The 23,126-nt window shown below is 44.7% G+C and overlaps 2 protein-coding genes across 3 annotated transcripts; both read left to right on the top strand.

Moving 5' to 3' along the window:
* The first annotated feature begins 2,874 nt into the window (after nucleotides 1-2,874).
* Nucleotides 2,875-6,453, top strand: LOC311360083 (cytochrome P450 3A30-like). Of its 2 annotated transcripts, none has more exons than XM_084480173.1 (13): nucleotides 2,875-3,013; nucleotides 3,587-3,680; nucleotides 3,773-3,825; nucleotides 3,973-4,072; nucleotides 4,198-4,311; nucleotides 4,437-4,525; nucleotides 4,730-4,878; nucleotides 4,975-5,102; nucleotides 5,216-5,294; nucleotides 5,378-5,538; nucleotides 5,643-5,869; nucleotides 5,985-6,147; nucleotides 6,242-6,453. In XM_084480173.1, the coding sequence occupies exons 1-13, from the start codon at nucleotides 2,943-2,945 to the stop codon at nucleotides 6,320-6,322; spliced, it is 1,509 nt and encodes a 502-aa protein (XP_084336299.1). In that variant the 5' UTR covers nucleotides 2,875-2,942; the 3' UTR covers nucleotides 6,323-6,453. The 2 variants fall into 2 exon arrangements, with proteins under 2 accessions (XP_084336299.1, XP_084336298.1); XM_084480172.1 differs by having other exon boundaries at nucleotides 5,207-5,294.
* A 256-nt stretch (nucleotides 6,454-6,709) lies between these two features.
* Nucleotides 6,710-22,958, top strand: cttnbp2nlb (CTTNBP2 N-terminal like b). The gene is made up of 5 exons (XM_084480171.1): nucleotides 6,710-7,298; nucleotides 9,493-9,600; nucleotides 18,555-18,815; nucleotides 19,323-19,430; nucleotides 20,621-22,958. Exons 1-5 carry the CDS (start codon nucleotides 7,293-7,295, stop codon nucleotides 21,968-21,970), a joined length of 1,833 nt encoding a protein of 610 aa, XP_084336297.1. The 5' UTR covers nucleotides 6,710-7,292; the 3' UTR covers nucleotides 21,971-22,958.
* Nucleotides 22,959-23,126: the final 168 nt, after the last annotated feature.

Here is a 23,126-nt window from a genome sequence, read left to right as displayed (position 1 = left end):
ATACACATCCCTCCCTGATAAAAAAAAATATGAATACAAACTCTTCTCTTTCCATGAATGCCTTTTCTCCCTCTATTTCAGTCTGTCCAAAAAACGTATACAATACAATACATACATTTCTTCTCTCTCTCTCTCTCTCTCTCTCTCTCTCTCTCTCTCTCTCTGTCCTTCTCTCTCTCTCTGACATCCCAAGCTATGCCTACACTACAACAACACTCATCTCTGTGTAAGTACAGGCGGTTCAGAAGGACAGACTTCAGTTGCCAGTCTGCGGTTGTGTGACTTTGCAGTAGCCTGGCCAGGAAATAACCACATCTCCACCGTGATCCTTGGGGCTGTATTTGATGGTGGTTGGTGGAGCATTGTTGTGGTGGTGGGTGGAGCATAATGGTGGTGGTGGTCGTGTGGGTGGTAATGGTGGGGGTGGGGTTGGTGGTGGTAATGGTAGTGGGGGTAATTGTGGTAGTGGGGATCGTGGTGGGTTGGAGTAGTGAAGGTGGGAAGCGGGCACCGGCTGGATACAAACACACTGTAGCTGCATTATAAGTCCCGCAATCCCACAGCTACCGTCTTTTCATCTACAGAGCTACGTTTCCAGGTCCCTTCTTGCTATCTCCCTCCCGTTGATCTCCAGAGTGATTGGTTATGTGTTACCAGACAGTTTGGGCAAAATAATTGAAATAACTGTCCCAACCTCACTAGTACACTAATACTCGGCTAGAAGTACTCTGATAAATTATAAAGTAAGAAATTGCATTGCATTGCTTTTTTCATCTGGACAAATTATGATCCAAATGTTGAAGAATTATTGCCATTTTTAAAGTGAACGTTATAGTTCAGGCAATTCATTCTCTGCCTTGATTTAACTTTCATTAATGTTACCGTACACTGCCCCCTACTGGCATAAAACGGGTGCGAAAGAGCCCATTGATAATATATTTAGCATATAACGTTAACTTCATTTTGTTAAACTATGTTTTAACGGGAAAGGTATGACACATCACTCAGCATACCAAATAGACAAGCAACACATAGGCCTACCTCCTCCCCTTAATATTATTATTAAACCATGTCAGTAGGCTATAAACATTATGTCTGTAGGCTATTCAGTCTGGGATGTTTTTAAATAAGTCACGGTCCCTATCATTAATTGTAAATAATAATTACAACTTTAAATTTGCCTGGAGATAAGGTGTGGAAATGCACACAAAATGGAACTTTGAGCCATCACTATTAGCTGACTCTAGCTTATCTGCGTCTTCTGACTCAACGTTTTACTGCTTGCATGGACACGCAAGGTAGAAACCTAACCTTTATGCATCCATCTATGGAGCACACCCACATACGCACAGTGACCGTCACTATGCTTCATGCCAAACAAGTAGCAACCAGGCAGCGGAGGGGAAATAAGAACTTCCAGAATCTCTGGAAGTCACTAGTCGCTTGGATGTGTTGCATCATGCATGTGTCACATCCTTTGCTTTCAAAGTTTGCCACATTGAATTCTTGCCTGACCGGAAATATTAGCAGACCTTGAATAGCCAGCTGATTTCATAAAAGCCCTTTAGCCTACAACTAGCAGCATGGGTCCAAAGGCTTACATTCTAAAGACATTATGTCTGGTGGTTCAAGCACGTCATGGATCAAGCTAACATGTGTAAACCCTCAATGTTGCAACAAAATTAAGATACAATAAAGAGATATACACTGTTTGTAACTGTTTTTGTTGTCACACACACACACACACACACACACACACACACACACACACACACACACACACACACACACACACACACACACACACACACACACACCAAGCATCTCCAAGCAGATGGCTGGGTCCCTTTCACCCATTCTGGCTTTGTGACAGGCAGGTGTCCCCGCTAATTACACAGGTGACGTGAAGCACCGAGCTGATCAGAGGGAGCATAAGCATCATTAGTGGGTCAATGAATACTCTTCAGACAACATCTGGAGAACACACTGCCCATCCAGAATGCTTTATGAAACTTCTAAACTTCAGAAGGTCACATTAGAAAGTTTAGCCCAAATATAGTTCCCCAACCTCAATCTGCATACGATTAGGAGATTACAAAACAGTTACGTGTCTGATGCCTCCAAAAACCTGTTGAGAATGGAAACTATAAAGAATAACATTTAACACACAAGCTCAGAGAGAATGGGTGTGTAACCATTATACATGCAGGCCATAAACAAGCCGGGAAACCGGAAAAACCACTCTGTTCATTCACAGCATACCTGCTTATGTTACGTCCAAAACTTTCTAGAGGACAGGTTTTGATGTCTTTAAAAAATATTTCTAAAATAGGATTATTTTAGGCTATAAATAAAAAATAATATTAATTATATATATGAAATGTTAAAAATGCTAGATTCAAGGGGTGGTGGTCAGTGGGGTGGTCAGTGGTCACAAATGTTACATTTGCTGTTGTACAGTTGGGACCTGCACATTTGCTTAACCTACAACAATAAGACCAATTGTGTGGTCTGTAAGTATATATACGTATGTCCCATTTTTCATATGGATAAATTTAAACAGGTGGATGCCAAAGTTTGATAGGCCTACTGATAATTAAATAAAATAATTGTTCCCCAAAACACAAAAGTATACCATTTAGTCCGGCCATTATTAGACCAATAAGGCACGGTTTGTGTCTCAACTGATATAACCAAGTCTATGAATTACAATCAAAGTATTTTGAAGACCAAATCCAACAAAAATATCGTCAAACGTTAGGTCAACTCGAAAAGATACCCTTATCAAGACAATTTTCAATTCGACATGAAGATAGGAAAGGAAGAAATGCAGAACATTCCATATATGGTTATGTCCCGCCCTCAAATTACAAGTATAAAGGACAGCTAGGACAACAAGAGAAAGTTAGTGCACTTGATCGAAGTTAGTCACAGTCGTCAACATGGGCTTCTTACCTTTTCTCTCCGCCGAGAGCTGGACCTTGATTTGTATTTGCATTGCCCTCCTCGCACTGTAAGTTGCTTCCTAATGTTTGCGTTGCCGTTTACGCAAAGAAAAACTTAAACTCATCGTGTGACACCAGCGGTTACAATGTTGTTATAAGTGTACATGTTGGATTATTATTCTCACAATTCAACTTTAAATTGTATTTAAAAGTTGAATTGCACTACTTTAGCACTACTTTGAATTAGAATATCTGATCGATAACATCATGATTGAGCAACACTGTTATGTAACAGTGCTAACATAACAGTGTTATGTAACAACACTACGTGCGTAGCCTAGTTGATTTTTATCAACTTTTTTATTTAGTTCATACCTTATTAGAGACCTTATTCTCTCTCTCTCTCTCTCTCTCTCTCTCTCTCTCTCTCTCTCTCTCTCTCTCTCTCTCTCTCTCTCTCGCTCTCTCTCTCTCTCTCTCAAACTCTCAGTATCTCACTCTTTTTTTCCACACACGCAATTTGTTTTGTATATATTATGGATAAAAAAAATAACCAACACTGTTAAAGGAGGGTTTTTATAAATGTATACATAAATTGAGATCATAAATTCTCATGTTTCGTTTTTTCTTCAACCCCATAGGTATGGATATGCACCCTATGGATTCTTTAAGAAGCTAGGCATCCATGGACCCAAACCATGGCCCTTTATCGGTACATTTTTGGAGTACAGAAGGGTGAGCGATGTAACACTGAAATGACACTAAACCAGTCATCCCACCATCACTCTGTGTGTTTAATTAATTGCCTCTCTGTTTTAATGCCATAGGGTATACACGTCTTTGACATGGAATGCTTCCAGAAGTATGGCAAGATATGGGGGTAAGTGTGTCTGTATGTCTTGTACAGCATGCACAAAATGGTATTTGTTTGTATTCTATATTATCAACATATAGTTATTAACATACAATATGTGTACACTGTGCAGGGAAGTACTGTAACTGGGGGGATGTTTGTGCCATATGTTAGATTCTACGACGGCCGGCAGCCTGTGATGGGTGTGATGGACACGGCTATGATCAAAACCATCCTGGTTAAGGAGTGCTACTCTACGTTCACCAACAGACGAGTGAGAACACCTAAGATTCCATCATCCTGACTTCCTACTTTCAAGGAATTTTACACTGACCGTGTGTGTGTGTGTGTGTGTGTGTGTGTGTGGGTGGGTGTGGGTGTGTGTTATTCTGTCTTCAGGACTTTGGCTTGAACGGCCCCATGAAGGATGCAGTGTCAGTCCTCGAGGATGAGGCGTGGAAAAGAGTCCGTAGTGCTCTGTCTCCATCGTTTACCAGCGGGCGTCTGAAAGAGGCATGGCGCATTCACGCACATAACATGACCATGAATATATTGGCATATATTCATGAGGCTACCATTCAGCGATATTTGGAAAATGTTGTGTTTATGTTTAATTATTATTATAATTTCTTTGACAGATGTATCCAATTATGTTAAAGTACTCAAATAATGTGGTGGAGAATCTTCGTCAGAAAGCTGCTGCTGATGAGGTCATCGATGTGCAGGAGTGAGTAGTATAGATGGTTGGGGGCTGGGTTTGATATAAGTAGTAAGGTGGACTCCAAATATGTTTTTAAATATAAAACACAAACCGGGTGCATTTCAGAGGTCCTTCATTGTAGTCAGTTGAATGATCTTCATATTTGTATGTATTTTAATCATTATGTTTGGTGTAGTATGTTTGCTATTTTACATTTTTTATTTTTTGTAGAATATTTGGACCGTTCAGTATGGATGTGGTCACCAGCACTGCCTTCAGTGTTGATATTGATTCATTAAATCAACCCTCTGATCCGTTTGTGACTAACATCAAGAAGATGATGAACTTCAACCTTCTAAACCCACTGCTTTTGCTTACAGGTAGGTAAAACCTCAGCCTAACAATTTATTACTACTTTATCGTTACTATTATTCTTCATAATAATCTCTTGTCTCTGTTTTTCCTCTCCCTCAAAGTCCTGTTTCCTTTCCTGGGACCAGTGTTTGATAAGTTGGACATGTCATTTTTTCCTGCTGATGTCCTCACATTTTTCTACAGCTCTTTGAAAAAAATCAAAGATGATCGGAAAAAGAATACACACAATGTAATTGCCTAATATATAAAATGTTCCTCAATGATCCATATTTTTATGGGCATTCCTTCAATCACAATCTGTGTGGCATGTATCTAAATATTTGATCTGTTGAGGACAAACAGAATCGAGTGGACTTCATGCAGTTAATGGTGGACTCCCAGACGACTGAGAATATCAACGAAGAAGGGACCCCAGAGAAAGGTACAAAACAGAATCGGTGTCCATTGAAATCAGTTGGCCCAGTGTGAAAGTTGGTGTTTGGGAACATGCTCTTTGGGTTGCAGGGCTGAACGATCACGAGATTCTATCCCAAGCCATGATCTTCATCTTCGCTGGCTACCTGACCAGCAGCAACACCCTATGCTTTCTAGCCCACAACCTGGCAACCAACCCTGAAGTCCAAACAGCCTTGCAAAATGAGATTGATGAAACCTTTGAAAACAAGGTAAACAATACATTTTTATCCTTTTGCACCCACTTCTTCCATTCATGTTCACAGCCAACATGTGCATGTGAGCTATTGAAGGACCTTTTTATCCAAACCTCCAGAGCAGGCCAACGTACGAACCGCTGATGCAGATGGAGTACCTTGATATGGTACTCAATGAGTCACAGCGGCTCTTCCCTCTCGGCAATCGATTGGAAAGGATTGCAAAGGCCTCCGTGGAGATAAACGGTGTCATAATCCCGAAAGGAACTGCCATCGTAGTCCCCGTGTATGTCCTTCACCGGGATCCAGCTCTGTGGCCAGAGCCTGAGGCCTTCAGGCCTGAAAGGTAAGCTGCAATACCAATCCCTCAGTAGGATAGGTTTTGATCAAACATGGTCCTAATAGCCATTACACTGTCCTAGTATGCCTGTTTGTTTTAATTGTTGCACTTTCCTTTGCAGATTTAGCAAAGAAAACAGAGAAACCATAGATCCTTACTCCTTTCTTCCATTTGGAGTTGGGCCAAGGAATTGTGTGGGCATGCGGTTTGCTCTCTTGATGATGAAGTTGTGCATGGTGGAGATTCTTCAGAACTTCAGCTTTGTCACCTGCAAGGAGACTAATGTAAGACGCTGACATTCATGAAATAGTGAGATTTTTTGCTTCGTTTTTTGATATTTTTTTGTAATGCTCAACCCGTTTGTTTGGCCTTAAACAGGTTCCTATTGAAATAGGGACGGATGGCTTCCCCGGACCCAAGAATCCAGTCAAACTGAAGCTTGTTCCTAGAGAATATTAAGTGTCTCATTTCATTCTAAAATACCTTTGCATCATGTACAAATCAATGAAAAAGGATCATATAATGAATGCTTGAATGCTATAATGTTATAATCTTTGCACAATATAATATACAATTACTGTGGATTAAGAGTTTAGCAAAGTCTGCTTTTAATGATATTTGTGATGTTAACTAAAGAGGAAAACAAAAACACATTATCATAGCATGTATTACTATCCAACCTTTTGGTAATATAATAAATATAGAAACGTTAGTCAGCGCTATAATTTGGAAGTTATTAGAATTATAATATAAATCAAGTAGCCTACAAAAACATAGTAGTAAAGTAAGTATTTAAAATTGAAACTTTTATGATCAAAAACACATTAAATGATTTAGGTTTCCATGCAAAACAAGCTCTCGGTTATAGGCCTACTAAAGAATATCGTAGTGATACAGAAAAGAAAAAGAGCTGTGCTAGTGACTGTTGGCCAATAGATGGAGATGAAGGCTAAATCCATTCAGACGTGATGCTTGCTTAGTGTTCCAACAAACGTGTTATCATTCGAACAGGCAATCTATGAGTAAATACAGAAACACCATTAATGGTCCGATCGAGAATAAAAAACATGAAACACAGCGGGGAAGCAAATAATACACGTATGCTATATCTGGGCTATATGCTAAGCTAGAGACACTAGCTGAATTAACGCGATGAGAACCGATCCCGAACATCCAAAACAAAGGGGTTTCGCCCTCGGGGAACAGCAACGCCCACTCTCCGCCCCCCTTCCAAAGGTTTGCGTGCTATTGGTCACATTGTTGCAGAAATCTCCAAGGATAGGCTGTCTATCTTGTCGATGGATGGCTGTTGTGCGTACTATCCTCGCGAGTCGAGAGCACTGATTGTGCTACCGGAGTTGCCTTAATTCACATAAGTGGTGGTGGAGCCTCGTTTTTGGGATTTGGAAACTTGATGCAGCTATAGCGCATGAAGGTATGTTTATTTTGAAGGCTATCTATACACTCGTTGCTGTGGAATATACCACACTATGATCATGTAATAACAAAGAAAAATGTCAAAGTATGTCATCAAATTGTACGCGTGCGTCTCCTGTCTTGCACCAATCTTTGTCGGCGTGTTAAACTTTGGCACAGCGAAATGTCTTCAACGTTTATAAATACGTAATACGGTCTAAATGTGCCAAACGAGTTTTTTGGTCAGGCCATATTGCTGTGTGAATGATTTAGCTTCCAGGTGCACGTTGATCTATTAACATCTTTGTGGGTGTGACTTCATTAATGGGCTATTAGGCTAGATTGATGTGGGCCTAAAATCAATTTCAAGCAATTGTTCTGTTCTATAGCTTAATTGTGTTCCTGCTCATTCAGAATGACTACTTTATGAAAGTAAATTGTAGCCTACTAAGGTGGCAGGTGAATCCCACTGAACAGCCACTTTGATCGAGACTTAGATGCATGGTGCAATCCCATCTGAACGCATATTAACTCTTACTATTTTAAGAGGACAAAAGCCATGTTAAAAAGTCATTGCAACATGGCTTAGAGAGATGGACAAAATAGACCGAAAACGACACACACACACACACACACACACACACACACACACACACACACACACACACACACACACACACACACACACACACACAGTGCATACCAGTTGGGTAAAGTGTGATCAGATTCCTGTGGTGTTTGCATCCCAGGAATGTCAATTTCATTTTCTTAGTTTCCAGAGAAGCCCAGTGTGAATAGGCTATCCTTTTATTTCTCCTGCATATAGTTTCAGCTGTGATGCCAGTTCAATGTATATCTGACTATATCTACCTCCAAATTACAAGATTCACCCAAAGGTCCAAGTTATTGGCTTAACCACAAATAAATCCAACATAATACATCTGTAAGTACTGAATGTTTATGGCATGAGTCACTCACTCCTAAATATATGGTGATAACAAGATGACCGTTCCTTGCGGATTTCCAAAGAAGAGACCTTTCTAGATGTCTGGCACCAACAAGTATTCTTGGCACTTCTATGTCATCATCCTTGTCATTGAAGAGAAGAAGCAGCTCTGAGAATGATCTAGAGTGAATTATCAGTAATATTTCCCAGTCTGTAGCATACAGCCTATATATAAGTAAATCTTCTCAAGAGTTTTCTCAATAAAATATATTTTTGAATACAATTATAGCGAGATATGTGTTTGATTGACCTGTGTATTATACATGTACATGATGGATGCTAACCACATTTTTGCAGCATCATTACTTTGTGTTTCTGGGTTCATCTTCCCACTTTTGTCTTTTGCCACACAACAAACTTGGTAATTTGAAAGGGAAAGAGATTTAAAAAGTGATAATGACGTAAAGAGCCAATGTATGTGCAAAAAGGGAGCTTACTGTTTTGCAAGCTGTGATTTGTCTGGACCATGCGTCCTCCAGAGGCCTGAGACACATGGTACGAGAGATGTTAAGAGCCAGGGGTTAAGAAGTCCTTAGTATTCAGATCAGAGCGCAAACCACAGCACACAGGGTGGGTCAGGAGGACACCACGGATTTGAGGCAGACAACCATCCCAGTCTTGTCCCGGGGGACCTTACGTTCAGATATGCTAATGACTTCCTGTTTATAACCCAGAGCGCAGACTCCCTGAAAGGCCACAGATGGCACCCCAGGGGGCAGCTGTACCGTCCATCCCACAATGGCCCCACTCCTCCGTTCATTAAAAACACACTCTCTCTGGACGCCCGTCCACAGTCACTGCCTGAGTGCTGTATGGCAGAGGGCTGCATTCATAGGGGGGTTTAAAAGCACATTTATGATATTTATTTATATAACCTTTATTATGTTTTAAATGGGAGAAACCATGATAGTATCTTTAATTAGCAATTCATTAATCATCAATTAATTAATTAAATCAGCATCTACACATCAGGTCATTATTATCATGTAATAATTACATGTAAAGTTTTGTAAACGAGAGCTTCATTACAGTGTCATTTGTTATGTATTGCACGTTGAAGTGTGATATTATGGCAAAACAGATTCAAATCTTCCCTTTCTCGCAATCTGTTGGTTGATAGACATGTTTGTTGACTGGCTCTCTTTTCAGTAAGTCCCTCTTGTGTTGAATGACCAGTTGAATGTCTGTTTCTGACTCTGGTGTGCAGGAGGAGACAATGAACGTGGAGGCTCTGAGCAGGGCGGAGCTCCTCACCCTCCTGAGCATCCTGGAAGGAGAGTTGGAGGCCCAGGATGTGGTGGTCCATGCCCTCAGGGTAGGTGGCTCCCTACGCCCCAAAACATACAGGACATGAAGCCATGCATAGACATGCTCTCACATACAAAACAAGCACCATCTCTGTGAACATCCCCTTTCTATGTTTGTGACATCTTATTCCGTCCATGAGTAAAAGTTGTACAATATTGTAGAAATAACTTTGTTTGAACACATTTGTTATTTGATAGCAGTATGCAAACTTGAAGTTCTCAAACCCATAAGGTTAGCTACAGAATGAGCAACAAAGAAGAATGACATGCAGTATGCATGAGCTCATATGTTAAAAATGTCGGGAACAGGAAGGTGAGGAAACACTGTCAGCAAAGACAATGGAAGGCATTCTGGTGACCCGGGCCGGTCACGGCTATAAACATGACCTTAAAGCCTTTTATTTTTCATTCAAACACATAACACTCTTGAGACGTAGAGTAATCATATGTACCCTTTGCTCTGTGTTTGGGAGAAAATGATTGCAATGTTATGCTATTTGGCTTTCAAGGGGATGGCAAGACTAACCTATCCCTATTAAGCCCTGTTTGCGTCCCTCAGAGAACTTAGTGGTTCCCTGTCTGGGATGATTAGGTTTAGAGTGAAGTTGAGCTTCAAGTGAAAACTGACGTCATTCAGGGCTTCGGGAAAAACAGTTCAACCATGCCGTGCTCAGACGCATCAATAATGGCGGCCGTCCAGATCTGACTCATTCAGTACTTGACCCAAAACTCACTACGCAGTGCACTTAGGAGTGCCACACAATTGCCCACGGGGACAAACTGTCTGACTTCTAGTGTGTCCACACACACACACACACACACACACACACACACACACACACACACACACACACACACACACACACACACACACACACACACACACACACACACACACACGCACACACACACGATGTTTACAGGGAGGAGGATGCACAGACTTTTAAACCCCAATCACTAACTTCCCTTGCCCCCACTGGGCCGGGGGACTGGGTGATTACTGTCGCTCCGTATTTGGATTTTCCTCTAATAGGGAGAGGCGGTGCCCTTCCATGATACCATTGTCGTTTGAAGATTTAATCAATTCTATTGCCTCATGCCCGGTCCTATTCCCATAGTAATATCTGTAAATAATCTCAATATGACATTTGAGACATGCTGTGATCCTAGTCGTGTATTTGCTTGCTCTCCACGGTCCTTACTTTCTTTCTGCTTTGCTTCTCTATTCTGGCCTTGGTATGCCACACAATGCTGTTGTTTTGGTCCAGTTGCATTTTCTCTTATCACTAAATTTTATTTTCTCGTCTTCAACCAATGTGAAAAAAAAGGGAGACCTTTTTCTTCCCATGCCCCTCCTCCACATATAATTAAACTCCTGGGGAGACCCATATATCAAGAAGCAGCTGGCATGGGATCGACATGTCACGTGTAAAGAACATTGGTTATATTTGAATGGGGCCTATCTCGGTCACATCTAAACTGGCTCTCATTTAGACACATGTCCAAATGAGTAAGTTTTAAACATAACACCTGAAAAAAATTGCCAGGCAAGCCAAGTAAGTGGTTGAATTAGAATAGAACAGATGTATGGAATAACAACCCCCCAAAATCCCTGAGCAAAACATGTTTTGTTATACATACTGTATCCTCCCAGGGCACTGCACTTTGGATGCCTAGAGGTTGCTAGGGACGACACCATTCAGCCATGTGGAACGGTCTCTTAACCAAACCTCCTCGGCGGCATGGCACTTCCAGTGCACATTGACCAATCCCTTTGCACAATGTCTGGTTACTTATTAGATGGTAACGATTAAGGGCAGACGTCTCCTCAACTTTATGATCCCATTGTGTCCTTACTACACAAATAGTCATCCGTTGGGTATCAGATTGCTGCAATCACTGCGGATATTTCTGAGAATGACCTCATACAGGTGCAGCATTCCAACATATTCCTATCTGGGGTGTGTGTGTTTGTGTGTATGTATGTGTGTGTGTGTGTGTGTGTGTGTGTGTGTGTGTGTGTGTGTGTGTTTGGTTGTGTGGTTGTTTGTGGTTGCGTGTGTGGGGTACTGCTACAATATCTACAAACTCTAGATCTCCACCTTCTGGTTCATAATTGTCCTGGTCAACAATTCTTGTCATGATTCTTTAACTAAAAGTGACTACACTTTTGCCTTTATAATTCACTGAACCCCTAGAATCGTGTGTGAATGATGAGATGATAAATGAATAAGGATAGAGGCGGTATACACTCTCACTCTCTCTTTATCAGTTGTCTGACTTCCTTCTCTCATTCGGGAATAGAAAGCCTTGTCAATGCGTGCTTGGCACTGAGCAATGAGTGAAGTGGAGAAATAAATTGATAGGTTGCTCTTAAACATACTTCTTAGTCAAGTGTAGTTAACAACCGAGGAACATGCATTCGCACTATGCGGTTGAAATGTGGAACGCCTGCTTCGTTTTCCATCTGATGTAACACTCAATGGTTCAGTCTATTTTTAACCTGGCATGTTTCCATACTCCATAAACAATAGCTTGAGCAGTTTGTTCTGTTCTGTTCAGATAAGATGGCATATTTGTGCTGCTATGACAGCAGTATTTGGCCCAGTATGGCCATATATAGTCCCGATCTGCAAATTTAATTTGTGACAGACACATTCAGTCTGTAACACAACGCTGTCCCATACACACCCTGAAGCATCAGCGAGCACAACATGCAGCGTTGACCTTTAGCTTTCGATCAGGGAGCACACACACATATCCATCATGGTCAGACACACTGCACCACAACACGTCACATGGTGCAATGTTTATTCTGGCCGAGTAAGGTGACCACACCTCTGTGGTGCTGGCTAGGGATTTTGGGGTCGTATTCTGGCTGAGTAAGGTGACCACACCTCTATGATGCTGGCTAGGGATTCTGGGGTCTTATTCTGGCTGAGTAAGGGACCACTCCTCTGAGATTCTGGCTAGGGATTCTGGGATCTTATTCTGGCCAAGTAATGGACCATTCCTCTGTGATGCTGGCTAGAGATTTTGGGGTCAAGCCTGGGAGTCGGGACTGCCGGAAGCTCCGCCCATAACCTGCTATTTGCTCTGAGCAAATAAAGCAGTGGAATGATTGAAGTCAGGTGAAACCAGGACACTGCCTTATCCATCCATCAGCAAAGATAACACTTTAATTATGTGAAATTAATTCAACTCACTGACAATGTTTATATTTGTGTTGCGCTGACTAGTTGGAGACATACCATATCAATTTTATTTTGTAATAATTATAATTACCAGATTCTTAACTCCATTTCAGCACCATCCTATCCAAATGTTATTGCTAATAAATCACTGCAGACATTTAAGCTGTTAAAAATGGAGCTGCTGTACTACATGGTTGACTTACTGGCTGGTTGTACTAACAGAGTGCTGGCATAAAGTTGCTGGAGGTAAGATTTAATCGATTTATTTGAGTGTAATTTGTTAGATATTATATAGACCGCCATCAGCTATCAGTGATTGATATGCACTGTGATTATATCTGTTCGGGTTGCCTGCACCTGTCTTTGTATTAGCCATTTTTATCCAGTCTATAATGAGCCAATTTCGATTTTAGACTGCTCCCGGCTCATCTTTACAAATCATCTCTTCCCTGATTCGCTTGGGGAATCCATCCTGCTTATCCATCGCAGGTGCGTGAAATGCAGCCCTTTTCAACAGATGATAAACTTAGGGAGGGAGGAGGCAGAGAGGAAGGACTTGTTTTTTGATTTTTTCGGTTAGCTTCAAAATCCACTCTGCTCTTTCGTGTTCTCTCTCTTCACAACTCTCCGATCTTACCTACAGCAGATTTAAATGTTCCATGGCGGGTTCCTAGCAGTAAGCATGATCACTTTAAGCACTTGCGATGCAAGTAAGCATGGTAATTGCTAGCACCCGCCATGCTTAGATGGGCATTGTTACCGTTAACAGGCCACCCGCCATGTTAACAAGCATGGCTACAGTTAGCACTGGCCATGCTTACAGTAACGTGGTTACCGTTAGCACACCACCAGCCATGCTAACACCGCCAGGCTAACAGTCAGTAAGCGTGGTTACTCTAAGCACCCACCACGCTAACAGTAAGCATGGTTGCCATTAGTACGCCACCCGCCATGCTAACACCGCCAGGCTAACAGACACACTAACGGTTGCATTTAGCATTGCTTGGAAGGTACTGCCAGAGGACTGACCGGTAAGTCTTTGGTGTCTGTCCTCTTATCTATGCGGTGTCATGGCTTAGTGTGGGTGGAGGGTGTGGTGTCCGCCACTCTGACAGTAAGCTGAGAACATTGATGTATGCTTACAGACTCCTTATCTCTACCAACCCTGTCATACTTGTGCCATTTAGGAAGTTGTAAGGAACATGTAGGCCTAAGGCAGCAATTCACACAAACGCACACCTTTATGCGTCAATGTTTTACAATGTTTACAATGTAAAGTTTGTGTTCCCTGGACATATGCCGCAAGCCACATCGAAAACTGTCCTGAGATTTCTTTGTTTGAATGATTCTGAAATCATTCCACACAATCCTTGCAACCAGTAGCCATATCCAAAGTCAATGTTCACGGTTACACTGCGCTTTTTAAGGTGAAGCATGCAACATTCATTTGATTAAAGTCCTGTGAGGTAGTGCCTGATGAGGATCTTAAGACAACAATGTACCGTACAATTTCCGTCATCATTGAGACATATTTCATGGGCAGGGTGTGACCACACCCTCCCCAGACTCTCTTAACAACAGTGGTCATGGGGCTAATCGTTAGGATTGTGTCCTTCCAGTTTTCAGGTCCCCACAGTGCGCAGACTGCAGACATAGTATATATTCCTAAGCTTAGCCACGACAGTGCTAAGGAATGGGTGGCTTCAATTGGTTCTGTTGGTGAAGCTTTTATAGTGGAGTGACGAGTTCGGAATTAGTCGCCATGTAGGGCTTGCCTTTTGAAATAAGTGGCAGATGAATAGAAGGGTTTTGTTGTTACTGGCAGGAAATGCCAGGGCAAGATTAGCGTGAGATCTTAGTGAGTTTATTTGGCAAGGGGGCATGGCCCTAAGCACAATTCTCAGAATATGCACAGTTTGTGTTCTATTTTTTTACTCTTTTTTTTACGTTTTTTACTTTAAGTTCATCACTGTGGCCTCTTGTTCTCTGGGTCAGGAAGCAACTCAAACGGCATAGAGCGGGTCCTGTAGCCATTCTACCACTTCTGCTGAATGGAATCTGGCTGATTGGAAACTCTCTTCAGTCATGGCAGCTTTCTGTAAACAGGAAACAGCTTGGGAGTCATGGGCATCACTCTAGTATGTATTGCCTGGAGTATTATTGCACTATTCAACTCTCAGAGCTCTTAGACACCCCGACAGATAGGGAGAGCGGCAGAGAGGGGCATCTATAGCACGGAACTTATTCCAATGTGAAAACATCTGGGCATGACTGGTACCTGGGGGGAAAGACAACGTAGGGGCTAAAGGGGTTGAATCTCAGCCGAAAGGTGCTAGGTTCCATCCCCAGTTTCAATTTTAGCATTCTCATTTACAAAGTGTTTTTTTTTTGAGAAATTATGAATAAATGCATCATGTTTTCAAACTCAAAAATAATCGTTTGAATAATCGAGATTTCAATATTGACCAAAATAATCGTGATTATGATTTTTTCCATAATCGAGCAGCCCTACTAAATAGTAACTGGACTGCTTTTCCTTTATGCACAACCCATTGAGATGGGCAGGTCTCCTTTAGCCCACACAAGTGAGTGCTTTCTGAACTAGAAAAGGCCTGTTATTGTTGCTACAAAGACCTTTCTTATGTGTTTTAAACTCACTGACTGAGCAGTGTAACTTGAAAAAGGGTCATTCAATGCCCTCGCCTGTGGATGTGGGCAAGATGAGTGTAACACAATCAGGTCTGGTTCAATAGAAAAAGCATTTTCAGCTCTGACAGGCCTGGTCATGTGGACCAGTCTGTCTCTATGTACTCTCTACCCAGAGGTGGATTAGTTCACTAGGGCTGCAGACTGTTCCCACGTACCCCTGAGCCAGCTGTTCATGCCAAATACCCTACGTTCAAGGAGAGTGTGGAGGGACACACCAGAGTCTCTATGTCTCTCCCTCTCTCTCTCGCGCTCTCGGGCTCTCTGTCTTTCTATGTCTCCCTCTCTGTCTCTTTGTGTGGCTCTTTCAGTCTCTCGTTCACACAGTACACTCAAACTTACACACAAATCAATCGGCCCATTTATGATGTTTTTATGTTATCTACCCCTTTCTATCCAAACAATATTGATTAGTCTGGGAAAATGACTTCTGTTACAAGATAACTTGCTGGCCCTTTTCAGAATCGCACTAAGGTAACCGAACCCCCCCCCCCCCCCCCCCACACACACACACACACACACACACACACACACACACACACACACACACACACAGGAGGACAAGACCGGACATGGCGGCTACATCGAACAAATCTCTCTGAATGGGTTTTACTGACTGAGTCATTCTGTCAGGTTGTCTCTCCCCCCAGACAACAGCTAAAATGGAGTAAAAAAAACACTTTAACTAAACAAAGGGTCTTAAGCGGCCTCTGGGGGCCAACTGATTTGGCTGAAAGAAATAGAAAACGTTTCAAGAAATCTCCATGACACAGTGACAACAAAACACAGTTTATTAGGTCGACCCCATGGAAAGCAAAGTCGGGAAGGTCTGTTGGTTAAAATGCAAAGGAGCCTTTGAATCTGCGTACCCTGGATGATACAGGATAAATACATATCTGCACTGGTTTATTTGCTGACTGCATATGTTGCACAGTAATCAGTCATCCGTTGACGAGAGGATAGGGGAGCCTTCCAGAGAGGATGTGTTTGCTGTGCCTTTTTTTAGAGGACTGCACACTCTGTCATTAGAACCAGAGCCAGGCCCAGGAGACTGTGGGACCCAGCCTTAGGCCAAGGCTGCAAGAAACACATACACGCACACACGCACGCATGCACGCACACACACACACACACACACACACACACTGGACAGGCCTTTCTCTCTTGCCTTTCTCTCTCGCTTTGGTCCGTTTAACCTCTTATTAAAATCTCCATGCAGCCATTCATTGAACCTGAAAACCAAAACAAAATGTCCAGATTTCCAGGGTCAAGGCCTTAAACACACACACACCCACAAGCACCAAAACGCACACTGACTAATGTATCCTCACAACAGGCTTCACCTTCCCATACACCCCGTCTTTAGGGAGAAAAAAAAAAAGGAACCTATGGAGAAAGACAAACGCACACAAACACAGACCAGTGCTCGCTCTCACACTGGGTCAGGCATGCAGACAATGCAAGAGGCCTAAGGAATGGAGACGGTGTCTTTGTGTGAGCCCTGTAATCTCCTCACTCACAGGGCCAGCTTCTTTGTTCAGTGCAAGGAGGGACTCGATTGTAAGGCTCCATAATAATGCCCCAAGAGACGTGTGTGTGTGTGTGTGTGTGTGTGTGTTTGTATTCATGATTTTTTCATAAAAATGCAAGCTGCACGTATATTTACGTGTAGACAGAAAGTGAGTGTATGATAAGTTACATTTATCTGAGAAATGAGGACAATGGGGATGAGGAATATGATGACAATGGTGATTATGATGGTGATGACGATGTTGATGGGAATGGTGGTGGTGGTGATGATGATGATGATGATGAAGAAGAGATAAAGAGGGCGATGGTGATCATCGGGGTGATGATGCTGAAATTATGGTGATGATGATGATGATGGTGATGATGATGAGATAGTGGGGATGATGATGGTGGTGAAGGTGATGATGTGTGGCAGTAGAAAAGCAGTGCCCCGTGCAAGGGGTCTTGGCAGCCTATTCACTGCTCCTGTTTACGTCTCCACGGCCATCTACCTCCATGGCAGCCAGGCAGAGACAGAGTGTGTGCCAGCTGAGCCTGTGCATTCCTCAGGCCTGCATGTCCATCACGGCACAAATGAGATCCGCTGCTGACAGATCCAGGCCGCAGGGCAAGGTCAGCTAGGTCCTATCGTGTTACCTTCCAGTTCTCCTCATTCCTTTACAAATGGGTTTCAACAAACATTCTGGGTAAAACTTTTGGGGAGTTTGCAACGGAGGCAGCAATGGTGTCTTTGAAGTCAACACCTTTAAAACTACTAGTGATTTATTTGCATCATTCCAGCATTGCGGATTCTGTGTAATGTGTGTGTGTGTGTGTGTGCCTCAAACCCCTTGTATGTCCCCCTGTTGTATCCCCAGAGAGGGGTGAACATCTGCCCCGAGCGGGGGTTGGACGGCCTGGGGTCGCATGTTTGTGTTTAGGATGCAAGGAAACCATCTGCTTGTGCTTGCACTGACAATGTCTTTATCACGCACACACACACACACACACACACACATATGCATAGACATACACAGACACACACGCGCATATACACACGCGCAAACATACATACATACACACACTAAATTTTACGTGAATCCATGTATGTTTCAGAGTGCTAAATATGATTTTTTTTCTCTGTTTTTCAGATTATTGTTATTTTTTATGGTTGGGATTTTTGCGATTTTTAAAGCAGTGTGAAAAATGAACCTCATCAAATGGCAAATGGCATCTTTGGAAACCCACACCCACTGCTACACAAACACACCTGCAGCTAAATGGTCAAGATTATACATGCTCCCAGAGGAGAGCTCCTCTTGTTCTCCCCGCGGGACAGAGAGAGCCTCCACCCCAAACGTAGCTGACATTCGCTTCCTCCTTTAGCAGCAGCCCCGAGCTAGTCTTAATGTATACGTCTTCATGCCTCAGTCAGTCTGTCTGTCTCTCTGCCTGACTATCCGTCTCTTTGCCTATCTGTCTGTTTGTCTGTCCGTCCTTCAAAAATCGTCGCCGATTAGAAACCCATGTTTTGGGGTCTGTGTGCATTTCAGGCGCAGCACAGGGACTCCTTCATCCAGGATCGCTACGGCCAGTACGACCTCAGCGACCCCTTCCTGGCCCTGCAGAGGGACAACGAGGGGGCGGAGCGCCAGGAGGCCCAGACCCAGCCCCACGGGCGCCACGGGCGGCCCCGGGCGGGGGCGGTGGGACCCAACCCGCGGGCCGTGCTCAAGCTGGTCATGGCGCACTGCAAGAGGATGCAGGAGAGGATGATGGGGCAGCTGGCTGCGGCGGAGATGCGACACAGGAGGGTAAAACACATCAACGTATTGATCAGCCTCATTCCCTTTTATCGCAGCGCCCTCTGCCCTGCAGCCAGTCGTTATGGCTTCATAGTGGGGTTGGGCAAATGGGAGGAGGGAACAAGGAGAAGGATAGATGATTAACGCAACCACCCAGTGCCCAGCCCAGCTCTTTGTTTCCTCCCCGGGGACCTGTTCAACGTTTGCGTGCGCTTCTTTGTAAGCCACGGTCGTATTGTTTACACATCAGACAATGTCCACACATGCCTATCTCTGGGAAATAGGCCACAAGGCTGAGATTGTGAACAGAGCGTCATTGAGCCAAAGCTTCCGGTGTGTTAAAGAGAAGCCTTGTTTCCAGTCGAGCCCTGTGAGAACGCAAACTCGTTCTGTGTCAAGCAGGCCAAGGTTTAAAGCAGGCCACACTGGTTCATGAATGCAGAGAAAAAAAAAAAGTGTGCCGTGGAAAGTGAATCTCTTTGATGTGATTGATTGATGGGTCGGTGTGACTAACAGGTGATATCAGACCTGGAGGGGGAGAAGCGTCGCCACGCCCACGACTTGGCACAGAGTGAAGATGTCGGCACAGCGTTGCGGAGCGAGCGGGACAAGCTGCTTCAGCAGGTGCGTGTGTTGGTGAGAATCAATGCAGGATGCACTTGGAATCGGCAGCGAGAGTTGACGGATACGCAACGTCGTAAAAAAAAAAAAGGAGACGAGGGGAAAAAGCGACGACATTCTCGCTGGCAGAAGCGCACATCTGTGTGGAATAGACTCGGGGCCCCTGTTGTCCGGTTCTGTGTCCCTCCACCACCTGTCTTCCCTGTTCCCCTTTCACACATTGCTGCTTTAATTTGATTTAAGACCCAGTGGCTGAACAGAGCAACATGCTGGACCTCTTTGTCGAAGTCAGCAGGACGGATCTGGCTCGCATCGCTCAAACGCTGCTCACATACACACACACACACACACACACACACACACACACACACACATAAAAAGACACACACACACACACACACACACACACACACACACACACACACACAGCAACATGCAGTCCCAATTCCAACATGCAACCCACCACTTCCAAAGGAAACAGGAGGGGAAGACACCATTGTTCATTTGACCAGCAGCCATAGGGCTTAATGGACACAGGAAAGCCTTGGATAATGACCAACACACACACACCATCACACACACCCTTACTGTCCCCCACATGACTTCCTGAGGGTCCCTGTTCTTCTAAAAAAGAGTCAGCCTTCCTGCCTCAGTTTTTTATATTGCACAGTAAGCCAGCAGTAGGTTCTGTTTAGTCATTCATCACATCCAAATCTTTTGTACTACATGTGCATCTTTTGTACTACATTTGCCTCCTCATCAGAATTTTTAGAGCTACTAACTCACTGGGTGGTAAAAGTAATCACACAGGCTTACGCAGGAACAACATGTTTGAGTCCAGGCTGGATACATTTGGGTGTGTCCAAGACAGAAGGAACACCGCCTTTAAAAGAGCCTTGAACAAATATCTTGTATACAGCCAAGACTCTTTCCAGGGATAGACTTTGGCCCACATATACACACTATATACACACAACATCTCGACTCTACTCAATCATTTGTATCAAAGATTTATTCATGTATGATCGGCGCCTGTCAGGCATTGTAAATAAGGGCTCTGTCGCCCCCCTGTGGTAAGTAATGGATAAATCGCCACTTTGAACCCGTTTATTCTGCTTAATCATCACCGTTCACTATGAGCACACAACCGTCGGCGCCCTGGTCCCTGACGCCCTCTGCCTGTCGCCCTCCAGCTGGAGGCGGAGCGCGCCGCGGTGCAGAGCCTGGAGAGGGAGCGGGCGGAGGCGGCCGGCTGGGCCGAGGAGTCCCTGTCCCAGCAGCAGCGGCTCTCCACCGCCCTGAGCGCCGAGCTGCAGAAGGCCAACGGCCGGGCGCAGGAGGAGGCGCAGAGGGTGTCGGAGCTGCACGCCCGGCTCCAGGAGGCGAGCGTGACGCTGGAGAGCCTCCGGGGAGCGCTGGAGGGCGAGCGGGCCCGGGCGGCCCGGCTGGAGGCCCGGGCGGAGAGCGAGACGGCCCGGTGCGACGCCGAGCGGGAGCGGATGAGGGCGGCGCTGCGGAAGGAGGAGGAGCGGAGCGGCGCGCTGGAGAGACAGCTGGAGGAGCCGAGGAGACGCCTGGACGCGCCGGGCCGCGGAGGAGGAGAGGGAGGCGACGAGGGGGAGGACGGCGGGAAGGAGGCGGCGGGGGAGGTCAAGCGGCCTGCGCCCAAGGCGCCGGCGGTCTGCGCCGCCGTTCAGACGGAGCCCGACGGAGCGCCGAGCGTCTCTTCCCAAACCGTCCAGGTGTCAAAGGTCAACGGCCACCGTGCTCCCAAAGACGCAGAGTGTCCCCCAGAGGGGAAACCGTCGGAGAACGGAGCGGCGGTGGAGAACGGCGTCGCGGTGGCTCCGCACTCGCCTCTGCCCCCTTCGCCTCACCTCGTCCCACACTCGCCCTCCAGCACGGCGTCCTCCTCCCTCTCCTCCTCCCCCATATCCTCCCCCGTGCTGGCCAAGCGTCTGGGCAGCCCGGGCTTCCACCAGCCCCCCCACCAGTCCCCCTACCAGGCCAGCGTCACCCAGCGCTTCCAGGCGGCCCGACACAAGTTCCAGAGCCAGGCGGAGCTGGAGCAGCAGCAGCAGCTGAGCGGCTCGGCCCCGCTGTCGCCCCGGGACCTGTCTCCGACCACCACGCCCGTCCCGCCCCCGCCGGAGAACAGCAGCGCCAAGCAGCTGGCGCGCAACACCGTCACCCAGGTGCTGTCCCGCTTCACCAGCCAGCAGGCCGGGGTCAAGCTGGCCCCGATCAGCAGCTCCCCGTTCGGGACGGACTACCGCAACCTGGCCGGCTCGCCCAGCGGAGGACGGTCCCCGTCGTCGGGGCCACTTTCCCCAGGGATCCGCTCGCCCCTCACCCCGCGCTCAGAGAGGACTTACCCGCCGCCCATCCCTCCTAAGAGGCCGGGGATGAGTCCGACCCCCGGCTCCCCCGGCCCTTGCGCCCGGGGCAGCGTCTTCCCAGAGCTGACGGGTAACTGTGGGCCGAACGGCAACGGGCCGGAAGGATCCAAAGAGCCGGACTTGGTATTTTCGTCCAGCAGCTGAAGCACTGCACCTTCAAGACCAATAGGCATTTGTTCAGTATGATTAGGACCCGATTCAAGTCCCTAAAGGAACCTCTTAATCTACTAAAAGATGTGTTTGTTTGTTTCATGGCGCTCCAGGCCTGCTCAGTTACACTGATGGTCGTCTACGTTAACAACTCAACTTAATTGGGTTGGTTTGAATGGATTTGAATGCTATACTTTCTGCTAAATGTTCTATTTTGGTTTACTCAAGAATCGAAAAAGTGCTTTTTATACTACTTCAAATTAGTTATTTTCTGGATTATTTTATGACAATGTGTGATTGCATTCTTTCATTTCTGTTTCTTCTATCAAACCTTGCAATATATTTGTTGCTCACCCCTATGAAATTGAAGTGTTTATTAACTGTATGACCAAGCCTAAAACCTGCAGGAAGAGAATCTTAAACTGGATTTCTAAATCGATCTGGCTTTATTAGTAATGGTGGTTCTGATTGACACCGTTCTTCTAATTCAGAATCTTATTAGTGTTCACTGTACAATAAAAGATGAGCATAGGAAATGTGCTGTAGATGTAGCCTACGTTAGCTCATATTTTTTTATACAACTACTACTGCTTTTAAGTTACTACTGACATGTAACTTAGATTTTGTTTTGTTTATTGTAATGGCCTTAATGCAATTTGGCGGAAATGGGTCATTACAACACAACATTATGAACACTTCCCTGTAAATAATTTAGTTCACAGAATTCTCGTAATGTAATTAACGGCATGAATTCATGTGTATGCCCTGTTTAATTTCAACCGCATTAGTCATGAATACACTGAATCTTTTGCACTTTGCACTATGCTTTTAAATGTAATGTAAATATGTCATTTTGGTATTCAGGGATATTGTTCTTCCTTTAAACCAAAGGGACCAACCCCCTTTTATATGCCGTTTGAATAATCCACAGATTTCTGTAGTTTCTATCAAACACCACCTCGACAATTGCCTATTTCAAACACTTCTTTAATCTATTGTTCTATTTACTATAATTAAATAAAATATGTAAAATACTGTTGTCCAGTAAATCTGAACTCCAACTGTGATGAACTGTAATATTTCAGTTTATGTTGGGATGACCAGCTATAAGCAGAGGACATTTATTTGCTTGAGTACGTCAACTTGTGAT

The sequence above is a fragment of the Micromesistius poutassou genome (genome assembly GCF_964030765.1).
Source record: "Micromesistius poutassou genome assembly, chromosome: 15".
In the NCBI taxonomy this organism is placed as follows: Eukaryota; Metazoa; Chordata; class Actinopteri; order Gadiformes; family Gadidae; genus Micromesistius; species Micromesistius poutassou.
Note: the sequence above shows the minus strand (reverse complement) of the source record. Positions and strands in the feature narration are given on the sequence as shown.

Coding starts and splice junctions, on each gene's coding strand:
- LOC311360083 (XM_084480172.1), top strand. CDS start 2,943: ATGGGCTTCTTACCTTTTCTCTCCGCCGAGAGCTGGACCTTGATTTGT. Junction 4,526..4,729: donor GAGGTCATCGATGTGCAGGA/GTGAGTAGTATA, acceptor TATTTTTTGTAG/AATATTTGGACCGTTCAGTA. Junction 5,295..5,377: donor AGAAGGGACCCCAGAGAAAG/GTACAAAACAGA, acceptor TTTGGGTTGCAG/GGCTGAACGATCACGAGATT.
- cttnbp2nlb (XM_084480171.1), top strand. Junction 9,601..18,554: donor TGGTGGTCCATGCCCTCAGG/GTAGGTGGCTCC, acceptor TGTGCATTTCAG/GCGCAGCACAGGGACTCCTT. Junction 19,431..20,620: donor GGGACAAGCTGCTTCAGCAG/GTGCGTGTGTTG, acceptor GTCGCCCTCCAG/CTGGAGGCGGAGCGCGCCGC.